Raw genomic sequence first — 14034 nt, 5'->3', positions numbered from 1 at the left:
TAATAAAATTACTTCTAAGTACATTGCATTACATACGTGTAGGCAAAATACTACCAGTTTTTCTCACATAGAACAATTTAACAATATTGTGCTAATATTTATTTTAATCCTTGAATCTTAAGTTTCCAAAATGCAAATACTTTGAGCATAATCATGAAGATAAAAATTCTTTTTGAAATTCCTAGGCAAAATGACTAATTTGTCATATAAACTATTAAGGTTTTGGGAGGGTTTGATGGCTCCTTTTTGGAGTCAGAATCAATTGTTGCTAATTAATTTGATAGACTCCTATATGAAGGATCATACGCAAGTGTTTTTATTATGCATGTACTTTTATATGTACTTATCTCTTCCATTACAATATAAAGAACATTGTGAGTAGGGATTGTACTTGAATCTTCAGTAGCATCTGGCACGTAGTAATTAGCATGCTTTTAAGTCTTTTTTTTTTAATGCATTTATTAGGATTGAATTTTAATATATTTACCTATAGTATATATTAAGTTTTAATATGAAATGAAATATTTCATAAACAATGTACCTGTTTATAAAAAGACACTTTATTACTTTGGGAACTGGACTACATGCATATTGCACTGTTACTCATTGATGATGATAAAACTGAAAAGCTAAATTTATTGTACTTGTGCTTAGTTTGGTCTTAGTTACTTTAATTTAATGACTAGATTAATTGTCTTAATATGTATTTGACTGTATTTCATACTGTTGGCTTTGGGGGCCATTACTGAGCTTCAGAGGTTGATGTTTTGTATGTTCATTGTTTTATAGAATCATTGATACCAATTTTATAATTTAAGTGATATTTAGATAATCTTAATAAATATATTTGACAAAACTTAAATTTCAGTGATGTTTTTCTCCATTGATTTATAGCAAGTATTTGTTTCTCGTTTTATAACAATATAACTTGGTATAAAAAAAAATAGTTTGGCTGTTTGCCATTAAAAAAAAAAAAAGATGAATATTAACCTTTTTCAAGAATGAGGCTCTTTTTTTGATCCTGTGGTTTTGGGGAGCAAATTTGTTACAGCTCAAATGTTATTTTAACATTGTCCTCTTTATGTTTTATGCAGTTGCTCCTTTACATAGTACTGCTTTATATTCGGAAGCAGAGGAAATCTTCAGACCTAGTGAGTCCCTGATCCCTTCCGTTGTTTCCACTCCACCTGGAAAAAAGGCAAGAACAAGGTATGTTGAAGGCAACTAACTGCCTAGCTATCTGAATTCATTACAGTAATTACTTATCAGGACCTACAGAGGGCAGTATCAGACAATGAGCTTTGGAGTCAGACCCATCTCTTGTCCAATAGTAGCTGTATAGTAGGACTGGTCACATACTTAACCTTTCGGGGTCCTGGATAGCTCTAAGAGTTATATCAATGTAAAGTAGTCCATTGGCATTGGTGTAGGGAAATTCTTGGAACTTCCCTAAACCAATGATATCCTAGTTCTGTGACAAACTAAAGTAGGAACTTGCTTCTTAAAATTAGCAATTTGCAAAAGTCTTCAAATTCCTTTAAAATAGCTTAAAGCCTGATTTTTTTTTTTCTCCCATCAGAAAAATTGTGAATTGCAATTTTCATTTTTGGATGTTAATTTGTTACTAGTCTGAGTAGAATATTCCAGAAATGAGAAGCTAGAGGAATTTATTTTAAAATTTAAATTTGAGGTCTAATCTATATGACTTAATTTTAAATTTTATCAAATTTCCTTTCAGCCCTTTTTAAAAAAAATATTATTGTTGTTATTATTATTTTATGTTAACTGTTGTGGGGGCATAGAAGATTGAAAGGGTAACCTTAGAAACAAAGACCTGGGTTCAAGTTCTACCTTTGATGCCATCTCGGTGCTGCAGGCTACTTTCTAAGACTTTCATTTGTTGGGAAGATGCTGATCTGATAATATAATCTAATAGAAGTTCCTTACTGGTCATACAACAAATCAGTGAAATGACAGATCCTGTACAAAAATCACCATCAGTACTTGTCTTAAGAAGTGGTCAAAACAAAACAAAAAAAATTTCGTATTCTTAGTACCCTTTTCTCTGCCACTGCCAATCTTCTTGGTGGATATTTTGTATCTTAATGTGTTTCTTGGGTCCTCAGTGACAAAGATATCACGTAGTCCTCTGTGCTGCCCTGGTGTCACCTCTCTGCCATGATGCTTCATCATTCAAGGATGACTTTTATAAATGAAGCTTTGGTCTTTTTCTCTCAATGCATTGCTTTTTGTTCTTGAAGCCTTCTAGTGTGATCAAACTAGCTGGAGCTTCGATGGGCACAACCTGTAGGAACTCAAAATGACTTACAGGGCTCAGAAAGTATTGTGTAGGATTTTAGAAAGGAAATGCTGTTTGATAAACTGAGATGTTTCAGAATTAGACTTGGCACTGACCAAGTTGGTATGCTTGCTTATTAGGTAAAGATGAACACATATAATCAGCATTTCTGTTGCTTGAGGTTCTGGAGAGGAATTGTTCTCTAATATTTCATGAAAATCTTGCTTGTATTATTTACTACTTAAAATGAATAATACTAAAACAAAATTCTGTGTAGCTTCTATCCCATGAGAATTCATGAAATTAAAAAAGTTATTGTTTTTAAATTCAAGGTGGGACTCAGGAATCCTTTTAGAGAGAAAATTAATCTAGCTCAAACAACATCTGGCATATGATCTTAGATATAATACTGGAGGGAATTGAATTCAGCCTCAACATTATATAATTAAATAGAGGCCCACAGAAGAGGAGCAGCCACTGAGGTCACACTGGTGAGAAGCTAATGCTTCTGACTCGCAAACTAGACCCTTTTCTCCTCTATGGTTAGAGGAATCATGAATTCTTTTGAATTCTTTCTAGTCTTTGAAAAAAGTCAGCGCATATTCCTTTTCTATTGAAATAAGAGAATTCCTTTGGGAGATGGGACAAGAGCTTCCAGGTTAATGTTGAAGATCTTTGACCTCAGGCCCAGTGAGGGACTGTGAATGCATCTTCAATGTTCAGAGGAGCTTATCACTAACTTAGCAGGGGGGAGGGGGGAGGGAATGATGTTTGTGAAACATAGCAACTCATGATGACCACCTGTGAAAGCAATTAAGCAGGGTCTCAATTTGTGTTGGTAGGAGTGCCCATAGTTTAACTTACATAAGTATTGCATAATTTATGTACAACAGCTTAAGTATCTTAATTTTAAGTGATATGTAAAAGAGCTACATGGATTAAAGTTTGCATTGTTTATTGTTTGGTGCAGCACGGAAGTGATTGAAAATCAATCTGAGGAAGAAGAAGGTTCTTTAATAGGGAGAAGAACAAAAAAGGTAAGTAAGAATATCTGCCAGCCTTGCATATTTCAAATCAGTAGATTAGATTAGCTACAGATATAGACTTAGTTTGGTAGCTGCAGCTTTGTGGGGGAAAGGAATTTCTATTTGAGATATAAAATAGCATTTCTATTGAAAAGGAAATATTTGGTTGCTGTACATTGGGATGTTTTTTTTAACTGAATTGTCATCTTATCTTTAGATGCATTCATTTAACAAAATGCTTTATAACTACTCTCTGATTTGATTCTCTTACTCAATCTGTACAGATTTTATTATTTCCATTTTGCAGAAGGGAAAATTGAGACAGAAGCTAATTGACTTTCCCAAGATAGTGCAGTTAGTAAGTAGCAGAGTCAGGATCCCAAGTCTTTTATATATTATTAGGCCTACTAAGTATCTAAAAAATGAGTTTTTCACATGTAACTATTGATGCCCATTCCCAGCTTCTTAGAAAGTAGAGTTTTTAATAATTTCAAATGATGTTCATAGACACTGCTGCTATTGATTTTTATGTAGGCATTAAGAAAATCCAGACCATTACTTGATGATGATACTGAATCGGAAAGCATTTCAGACAGAGTGACACATTTAGTAAAGGGAATGAGAAAGCAGAAGACTACAGCTTCCTCACCTGTATGTTCTACAAATCTTCCAGAGAAATGTGCAGAGTCAGTGTTTTCTAACGAACTCTTTGTTGCTGAAAAAGCATCACTTGTCACCAAGAATGAAGCGGTAAGAAATTTTTTAATCTTTGGTCATTACTCGTTCCTATGTTCTTTTCCCTTATTCAAGTTTAAGTTCTGAACAAGATGGTCACTGGAAGGAGGAAGGGAATTGACCTACCCTCCCATCTGGCTCTCCAGCAAGAACTAGAAATTTGCACCAGGCTAAACAGTTATCAAGAAAGCCAATGATCAACTACAGTAAAAGTGACTTTCTCTACTACAGAAATGCAGAAAAATGAGGACAGAAAAGACAGTAACAGTGAACTCAAATAAGACATAAGTATCCCAATAAGATCAGACATACAAAACAGCATGCAAGATTCTGTGTCCAGAGGCAGAAACAGCAGAAGGCAACACTGAGAGACAAAATTTTTGGATGATTAATTATTTTATTAATCATGCTAGTAATAATAAGGGGTCTATGGCACTGTCAAATGTTTTGTTTTGTTTCTTTTTTATGGTTTTTTTCCCTTTTGGTCTTATTTTTCTTGCACAGCATGAGAGATATGGAGACAAGCTTGAAGGATATGTTTAACCTGTATTGCATTGCTTGCTATCTTGGGAAAGGGGGAAGTAAGGGAGGGAAGGAGAAAAATTTGGAGCACATATTTTTCAACAATGAGGGTGATTCAGGGCAATTCCAGTAGTCTTATGATGGAGAGAACCATCTGCATTCAGAGAGAGGACTGTGGGGATTTAATGTGGAGCACAAGATAGTATTTTTACCTTTTTTTGTTATTTGCTTGCTTGTTTTTTTTCCCTTTTTGATCTGATTTTTCTTGTGCACCAGAACACATGTGGAGCTACCTTTAGCAGAATTGCACATGTTTAACCTATATTGAATTGCTTGCTGTCTAAGAGAGGGGCGGGGGAGGGTAAGAAGGGAGGAAGAAAAAATTGGCACACAAGGTTTTGCAAGGATGAATATTGAAAAACTGTCTTTGCAGGTTTTTTGAAAAATTAAAAAGCTATTATGTAAAAAAATTTGGAACACAGGGTCTTGGTTAAATGAGTATTGGGGACTATCTTTGCATGTGTTTGGAACATAAAATACTATTGAAAAATTTAAAAAACAAGTAATGAAAGAGAATAAATATTATAATCCCTCATTCTAGTGAGGATTGGTAGGTAGGAATTTGACTTTGATCATGTCATTTATTCCCAAACAATTCCAAGTATGTTTGGGGGGCAAGGGGGAAAGAGGGGAAAGGAGTGAAAAAGATTGAGGAAAAAGTAAATGTGTGTTTCCATTCTTTCTTCCCTATTAAAAGTATTTGAAGGAGTTAATTGGAGGGATGTGGAAAATAATCTTTTATGATTGTAAAATAAAAGCATTGGAATTCTAATCTTATAGCCTTTGCTAATTTATCCAATTAATACACTAAATGCAAATTTTTTTCCCCCCTGGCCACAAAGGGACAGTGGATAGAAGGTAAAGGAAAACCATCCAGCTACCCTAAGCTATCAAAAATAGAATGGACCTTCTCTGGAGTATAGTGTAACTCCCCCAAAGGTCTTTAAGTAAAATATGATCTGATCAATTATCAGATATGTCACAGACATATTCTTATTGAGGTAAAGAGGACTAGATTGCTCTTGAGGTCAGCCATGATATTATCTATATATCTCTATAAACTCATTTATAAAAAGAAAACTCTTATTATTAAACGGAGTGCCAGGTATAAGGGGCCAAGTGATTCCACTTTGTATCATCATAGGGACCCAGCATGTTGGCACCTCTCCCTTCCCCTCCCTTTCCCAAAAAATCGGTCAACAGAAAATTGCCTTGTGGCCAACAAGATATCCTATATCTGGCTTTCCAAAGCCTTATGTCAATTGAATGGAATGAATTTTTAACAAGCATTAGGTAAAGAACACTGTGGCTAAGGGATGATCTCTCTCTGTCTGTCTTTTCACTCCCCTTTCCCCCTTCCTTCTCATAATCCTTCATTCTCCTGAACTTCAAAGTTTTTAAAACTGAATTAACGAGAAAAGTGCTCTAGAACATTATATCCAATCAATTGAATGCCACTTTTGGTTAATGACATAATTCATACTTTCAAGGTTAATTTTTGAAAGTATAATTTAGTTTTTAAATGTTCTTGTTTCATATTAGAATAAGTATAGGAAAATGTTTAATATTCTCCCTACATATTGCCTTGCTTTTATTTATTTAATCACCTATTTATTTATTTATTTTACTTATCAGTATGTTTTTCAGTGATTGTGTTCATTTCTCAAGTTATGTTGTGTTCTTTATAGAAGACTCTCAGAAGAGGAATCTCTCTTGAAAAGGAGAAATCTCAAAGTCAACCATTAAACCCAGGTAACAAATAATGACTATTGTAATTTTTATAGTAATTGAGGGATTTCTTTTTAGGAAATAAATTTAAATATGTTGTTTATAGATAGGGCATGGATTTCTGGGTTCATTGGCAAAGAAAACTTCCAGGGAGGAAACTTCACCTCTTTATCAATACCAGTAACTCTTAAGACTGAGATAGTTTCTAAGGAGCTATTTTTCTCTATCCTGAAGGTTGGGCACTGTTATATTTAAATAAATTAGCTACATCTAAGAATATCCTTTTTACTGTGCCTAGGAAAATAGTACACAACAAGCTCGGCTCCCTCTGATTTTAGCCATGAAGGCCCACTGGGAGGCCTGAGGAAAAAAGCAGTCTTTTCACATGGGAACAAAATGAGAAAACTGAGCATGTTGGCAAGATCACAAATCTAAGAAGTAGAATAGGCTTTGCAGTCAGGAAGAGAAAGATGTGACCCCACTGGACTTGGCAACTAACATCAGGTTGTTCCAGGGAACTGCCAGTGCTACTGCTGCTAATCATTGATTTATCTGGCTTCACCTCATTTCCCTAGCTCTGGACTTTTAAGTCATCAACAATAGAGGACACTGGATGGGACATCAGAAAACCCAGAATCTCTCTCTCTAACACTCAGTTGTAAGGTCATGAGAAAAGCTTTTCTAGACCAAAGTTTACTTATCTTTTAAACAAAGTGGGTGGATTACATTTTTTCTTTTAAAAAATGGTTTTGTGATTGAAAGTTATCCTTAATTACATTCTCCCTACTCCTAAGCCCTTTAATATAGCAAAAAATAAAAAATCTTAAACCATTAAAACCAAAGACAACTAATATATCGACTGCATATACCATATTATACATTTCCCACATTTCTACTGAAAGGACAAGGTTAATTTTGCTTGTCAGCTTCCCAGGACTCAGTTTACCTTATTGTAGTCATGTATGTCATAGACCCCTTAGTTCTGCTTTCTTTACTCAGTTTCATTTCATTCTTTCACTTCATATTTCTTTGAATTCTGGCTTTGAACACAGAAAAAATAAAAGAGGTAATACAAAGCAGTGTTCAACTGATGAGATTGAGGTTAGCAATTGGCACCAAATGATGAGATTGAGGAGAGCAATTTAAATGATATAGTTTGTTAGCAATTCACATGTGAAGAATTCACAAGAGCCCTTTCTTTGTCAAAAGGTATCTATATAAAAAGAGATTTAAGACAGTGAAAAGATAAAATAGACATGGTAAATATGAAATGGATTTGAGAGACTATATGGTTATCAAGGAAAAGGGTGTTAACAATTAAAAATGGAAAAGACAAATTCTCTGAAGGAACTCACAATCAGGAGAAAGGGAATATACCTTGAGGTGGGAATATAGCATTGACTGGAAAGCTAAATCCCAAAAAGGATTTAGTTAGTACCCTAAAAAAGTTAGCTCTAATAGAGGAAAAAATACTACAACAAGAGGAAGGAATGAGGAGAAAAACACCATGAGGCACAATGCTGTGATGGGTTAAGCCCAATAGGGATTTAGCCAAGAATGGTATAGGTCACAAGCCAATTTATTACAGAAATTTAGTTGGGGGTGGGGTTGACATCATCACTTGGCTTTCTGATTGGATACTGTAAGGTGTGGTTACACAAAAAATCTCCACTGGGGTGGGACTGTAAGGCTGACCACCCATCAATGTCCTTCCCAGCTTGCCTTCTCTGCCAATCCTAATTACCCAGGATCTCATTACAACTGATAACAGTGTTGCAAAAGTTCTCAAAGAAGGTAGGATGGAACAGTGGATTTTTTTCCCCTTTCTGTTGATATGAAATGATTTCCAAAAATGCTAGAGGAAACTTGGTATATTCATTTGAAATCTGTGGCAGACTGCTTTGGCTCTGTTATTTGAAATTCTCATTTGCTTTTCAGTATTTAGCTTCTAGATTTTTTTACATTGTTTTAGAATCAAGATTCCTGAAGACTGTTCAATTGCACTCTTTCCCAGTTTTCCCAATTGTTAGTACCTTCCCCCTTAGAATTGCCTTGTATTTACTTTGCATCCTGTTTATATATGTGTAAGCTCTTTGAAGGCAGGGCCTTTTCATTTTTGGTATTTTATCCCCAGCACACCTAGTGTTTGACACAGAATAAGTACTTACTTGATTTCTTGGAAACAGGAACCAGATCAGTGATGTAGGGAACCTCTCATTAGGAAACTTCTCTCAACCAATGACAGTTGACCCCTCTAAAGTTTGTAGAGTTAGAAATCTGCCTGGAGAGATTAAATGACATGCCTTTGTCCCATAGTCAGGATATGTCCAAGACAGGAGTTCCTACCAGGTTTCAAGGTTAACTTCAGGCCTGCTCTCTGTCGACCATGTGACACTGCCTCTGGTTGATTTCTTGGTTTTTCATTATATTTCTATAAATTTGCCCTGCAATTCTCCATTCAATGGTTATTCATTTTATTTCCAGTTTGTTATTATTGCTGTTGCAATAAAGAGTATTGCTAAAGTAAATTGTTATATATGTTCAGGCATGCAAGTTTTTTTTTTTTAATAACTTTTTATTGACAGAACCCATGCCAGGATAATTTTTTACAACATTATCCCTTGCACTCACTTCTGTTCTGATTTTTCTCTTCCCTTCCTCCACCCCCTCCCCCAGATGGCAAGCAGTCCTATACATGTTAAATAGGTTACAGTAGATCTTGGATACAATATATGTGTGCAGAACCGAACAGTTTTCTTGTTGCTCAGGGAGAATTGGATTTAGAAGGTATAAATAACCCGGGAAGAAGAACAAAAATGCAAGCAGTTTACATTCATTTCCTAGTGTTCTTTCTTTGGGTGTAGCTGCTTCTGTCCATCCTTGATCAATTGAAACCAAGTTAGATCTTCTCTTTGTGGAAGAAATCCACTTCCATCAGAATACATCCTCATACAGTATCATTGTTGAAGTATATAATGATTTCCTGGTTCTGCTCATTTCGCTCAGCATCAGTTCATGTAAGTCTCACCAATCCTCTCTGTATTCATCCTGCTGGTCATTTCTTACAGAACAATAATATTCCATAACATTAATATACCACAATTTACCCAATCATTCTCCAGTTGATAGGTATCCATTCATTTTCCAGTTTCTAGCCACTACAAACAGGGCTGCCACAAACATTTTGGCACATACAGGTCCCTTTCCTTTTTTCAATATCTCTTTAGGATATAAGCCCAGCAGTAACGCTGCTGGGTCAAAGGGTATGCACAGTTTGATAACTTTTTGGGCATAATTCCAAATTGTTCTCCAGAATGATTGGATGTGTTCACAACTCCACCAACAAGTGGATAGACAAACTTCTTAATTTGGGCAGGAGGAAAATGGTTTAAATTGTCACAGTCAGTGACCTAAGTGGTCATAAGATGGTCATCTCCATGGGGCAGCTAGGTGGCACAGTGGATAAAGTACCAGCCCTGGATTTAGGAGGATCTGAGTTCAAATCCAGCCTCAGATACGTAATACTTAACACTACCTATGTGACCCTTGGCAATTGCCTCAAAAAAAAAAGGGGGGGGGGAGAACGGACAGATGACCCTCTGCTTCCATTGGACAAGGGATTAATCTGGAGGTAGAAAAATATTTTGGGGGATTTTCCACATAGTTGTGAACTCTGCTGAGCTTGGTCACCATTATAAGGCAAAACAAGAATGGAAAGCCTTTAGCCAACTTCCTCTAGTTAAGTAAATGAACTTAGAATCTGCAGCTCACAGCTTTGGGACCTTATGTACAGAACTTTGAGATTATTCTATCAAATTAATACTGATTGGAATAGAGCAGGGGTCCAAATGATTTATTCCTTTCACATGGGTAGGACTTTTTTTTTTTGCCACTGACCTCCTTGGAGAATATGCAAATAACATCTTTCAGTCAAGGGGTACAATTTAGTAAATTTTCTCACCTAATTACAAATTGATTGTCAGAGTGATTCACAAGTTCACCAACAGCATAATAGAATACCTTTCATAAAGCCCTTTCAACATTGGCCATTTCCATTTTTCAATCATCTTTATTGGGAATGAGATCAAATATCAGAGTTCATTTTATTTACATTTCTTTTATCAAGTGATTTGGATCAAACTTGCTTATGGTTTGAACATTTGTTTTTCTTTTTTTTGAAAACTAGTTGTATCTAGTTACCACTTATGTATTAGGAAATAGCATGTTTGTGACAACTCTTTATATATTATAAAAAAAGTTTTTTGGAGATAGTATAACTTTTTATGTTAAAACATAATATTTTTATATGATTCCCATCTAGCATGTTTTGATTTTGTCCAAAAGTTTTTGTTTGTGTGTGTGTGTTGTTATAGTGATTTATACTATTTTAAAAATAATATTATCTTTTATTTGGTTGGTTAGGGATTCTCCTCCTTTTCTGTAGTTTTCTGTACTTAAGCATTTCAGTTATTTAATTTTTGTGTTTTTGTAACGCGATCTTTTACATTTAGGATCTGTACTGTGTGGAGCTTTTTGTGATATATGCTGTAAGAAATTTGGACTTTATTTCTGCCAAATCGCTTTTCAGTTTTCCTAGAAGCTTTTATTCAGAGAGGGGCCTTTCCCAATTATTTGCATTCTTGAGCTTTTTGAAAATGGGACTCTTCTCTGCTTCTATTCTTTCTGGATCTCAGTCCTTGTGGGCAAGAATGTTTTTACTTTGTCTTTATTGCCTCAGCTTGACAGAGTGTCTGTCTTACACATGACAAGTGCTTAATAAAAACTTGTTGATCAATTCTAGAATTAACTTAGGGTTAAAATATGAAATTAATTATAAAAGGGAATTTCCTGGATGTCCTGTTCTTGACCAATTATATGTCTAATGTGTAAAATATATATATATAAAATCCCAAACTAGAAGAAAGACTGAAGATGATGTACTCATCATGGTATGTTGTTCTATAATCTTAGATTAATATGACATGTGATTAATGGGATTTAGAGCTAGAAAACACCTTATCTGTCATCTAATCCATTGTTTTTTTTTTTAATATAAATATATATATATATGTGTGTGTGTGTAAATTGGAGTCCAGGGGAGATTAACTTGCCCCAAATCACACAGGTCTTCAGGAACAGAACTGGCATTCAACCTTTTGATTCTTTTGAAATTCTAATTGATCTTTTGACTCTAAATCCAGTGCTATGCATGTTATAAGAATGCCATGGCTTTTTTTTTTTTTAAACTTTTCACAAGAGTATTAAAATATTTTCCTTTTTATATCTTTGTTATTTCTCAGACTCTCAGTATATTTCATCTCTAGAGAAGAAGAAAAAGTCTACCAGAGATAAAGCAAAGTCACATATTGTGTTATCTGCATTTGAGGACACCCTGGTACAGTACAAGTAAGCTTTTAACCTTTTTTTCTTCTACACAATAATAGGGATATTATCTTAAATAAGGAAGTATCAAATGCATACATTACTAAATTACACAAATATTAAAGTGCAATCACTGCTTATCTAATGCATTTAAGTTGTGATATAAATTGTGCTTCTAAGTGTTTGATAGTGAAAGACCTAGGTTACCAAGGGAGAATGTATATAAAGGAAAAATAAGGACTTGGGAGAGAACTCTCGTAAATACTCACCTTATAAGCTGGAGAAGACTATGAAGAATCATCAGAGGGTATGGAGAAGGGAAAGTACATCAAGCAAGATGAGAACTAAATGAGAAGGCATCTCTAAAGCCAAGAAAAGAGATTCTTTTCATACCAAGATTAATATATAATGCAGAAGTCAAGGAAGAGTTGAATATGTCAAACTCAAGAGGGCCTTTAAAAGAGCAACTTACATTATTATAGTTGTGGGAGGAAAGGGCAAGAATAACCACTGATTCTCTAAAGGAGACAAGGTTATAGTATAAGAGGTTTGAGGGAGAACCCTTGGTGAAGTAGTCATAACTTTTTCAAGAAGTTTTGTTCTGTTGGGAAAGGAGACACAGTTAATAGTTTGGATTGTATATTAAAGATCATGTGAGACCCAAATGGAAACTTAACATTGAAATCTTGAAAAATCATTGGGTCAGAGAATAAATCATAAAATCAATTATTAATTATGTGAAAGAAAAATGGTATTTGAAACCATTATTTCCAGGATGTTTCTAAAGCAGTCTGGGGGAAAAACTACATATATATACACACATACAAAAATACTTTTTATTAAGAAAATAGAAAAGAAAGGATTGATGAACATTGATATGATTTTTAAAAATTTCTAATAGCTTTTTATTTTCAAAATACATTCAAAGGTAGTTTTTGACATTCATCCTTGCAAGACATTGTATTCCAAATTTTTCTCCCTCCCTTCTCCAAGCCCTTCTCTAGATAGCAAGTAATCCAATATAGCTTAAACATGTGCCGTTCTTCTAAACATATTTACACATTTATCATGATGCACAAGAAAAAAAAAATGAAAAGCAAGCAAGCAACAACAAAAAAGGTAAAAATACTATGTTGTGTTCCACATTAAATCCCCACGGTCCTCTCTCTGGTTGAAGATGGCTCTCTCTATCACAAGTACCTCATTGTTGAAAAGAGCCAAGTTCATCATAGTTGATTATCACATAGTCTTGTTGCTGTGTACATGTTCTCTTGATTCTACTCATTTCACTTAGCATCACTTTATGTAAGTCTCTCCAGGTCTTTCTGAAATCAGCCTGCTGAATCGTGTCTTATAGAACAATAATATTCCATAACATTCATATATCATAATTTCTTCAGCCATTCCCCAACTGATGGACATCTAGTCAGTTTCCAGTTCCTTAGTCACTACAAAAAGGGCTGCCACAAACATTTTTGCACATGTGGATCCTTTTCCCTTTTTTATGAGCTGGGATACAGATTGGATCAAAGAGTATGCACAGTTTGATAGCCCTTTGGACATAGTTCCAACTTGCTCTTTAGAATGGTTGGATCATTTCACAACTCCATCAATAAAGTATTAGTGTCCTGGTTTTCCCACATGCCTTCCAACTTTTATCATTATCTTTTCCTGTCGTCTTAGCCAATCTGAGAGTTGTATAGTAGTATCTCAGCGTTGCCTTGATTTGTATTTCTTTGGTCAGTAGTGATTTATAGCCTCTTTTCATATGACTAGAAATGGCTTTAATTTCTTTGAAAATTGCCTCTTAATATCCTAATATCAGTTGGAGAATGACTGGCCATTTTTTTTTTTTCTTTTAACAACTTGGGTATATTTTTATCAGTTTTGTTGATCTTTTAGAAAAATCAGTTTTTAGATTTTTTTTTATATGTCTAGCTTATTTTTTTTCAACTTGCCCATTTCTCTAATTTTATGTCTCCTCTTTTGTACTTATTTTATTTGTTGGCTTTCTAATTTTTTAAAATACATACAGACAAGCCATTCTTCAATTGATAATGATAATGTTAGAGGGGATGTGGGAAAACTGGGATGCTAATATTTTGTTGATGGAATTATGAACTGATCTAATCCTTCTAGAGAGCAATTTGGACTTGTGTCCAATGGGCTATCAAACTATGCATACTCTTTGGTCATCTGTGTCCCAAAAAGGTCAAAAAAAAGAGGAAAGGACCCATGTGAGCAAAAATGTTTGTGGCAGCCCTTTTTGTAGTGACAAGGAAC

The 14034-nt window shown here is 34.6% G+C and overlaps 1 protein-coding gene across 4 annotated transcripts in view; it reads left to right on the top strand.

Annotated features, from left to right (window-relative positions):
- Positions 1-14034, top strand: part of CENPU (centromere protein U) — a 65490-nt gene that overhangs the window by 23317 nt on the left and 28139 nt on the right. For 3 of the 4 annotated variants that reach the window (XM_031942940.1, XM_031942939.1, XM_031942942.1), the window contains exons 4-8: positions 1095-1209; positions 3270-3336; positions 3859-4074; positions 6330-6393; positions 11670-11775. In XM_031942940.1, the coding sequence (XP_031798800.1) occupies positions 1095-1209; positions 3270-3336; positions 3859-4074; positions 6330-6393; positions 11670-11775 (568 nt within the window). The remainder of the gene's footprint in view (positions 1-1094; positions 1210-3269; positions 3337-3858; positions 4075-6329; positions 6394-11669; positions 11776-14034) is intronic. The other variant, XM_031942941.1, reaches the window with a different exon arrangement.

The sequence above is a fragment of the Sarcophilus harrisii genome, chromosome 6, assembly GCF_902635505.1.
Source record: "Sarcophilus harrisii chromosome 6, mSarHar1.11, whole genome shotgun sequence".
In the NCBI taxonomy this organism is placed as follows: Eukaryota; Metazoa; Chordata; class Mammalia; order Dasyuromorphia; family Dasyuridae; genus Sarcophilus; species Sarcophilus harrisii.
This window is presented reverse-complemented; position numbering and strand designations above follow the sequence as displayed.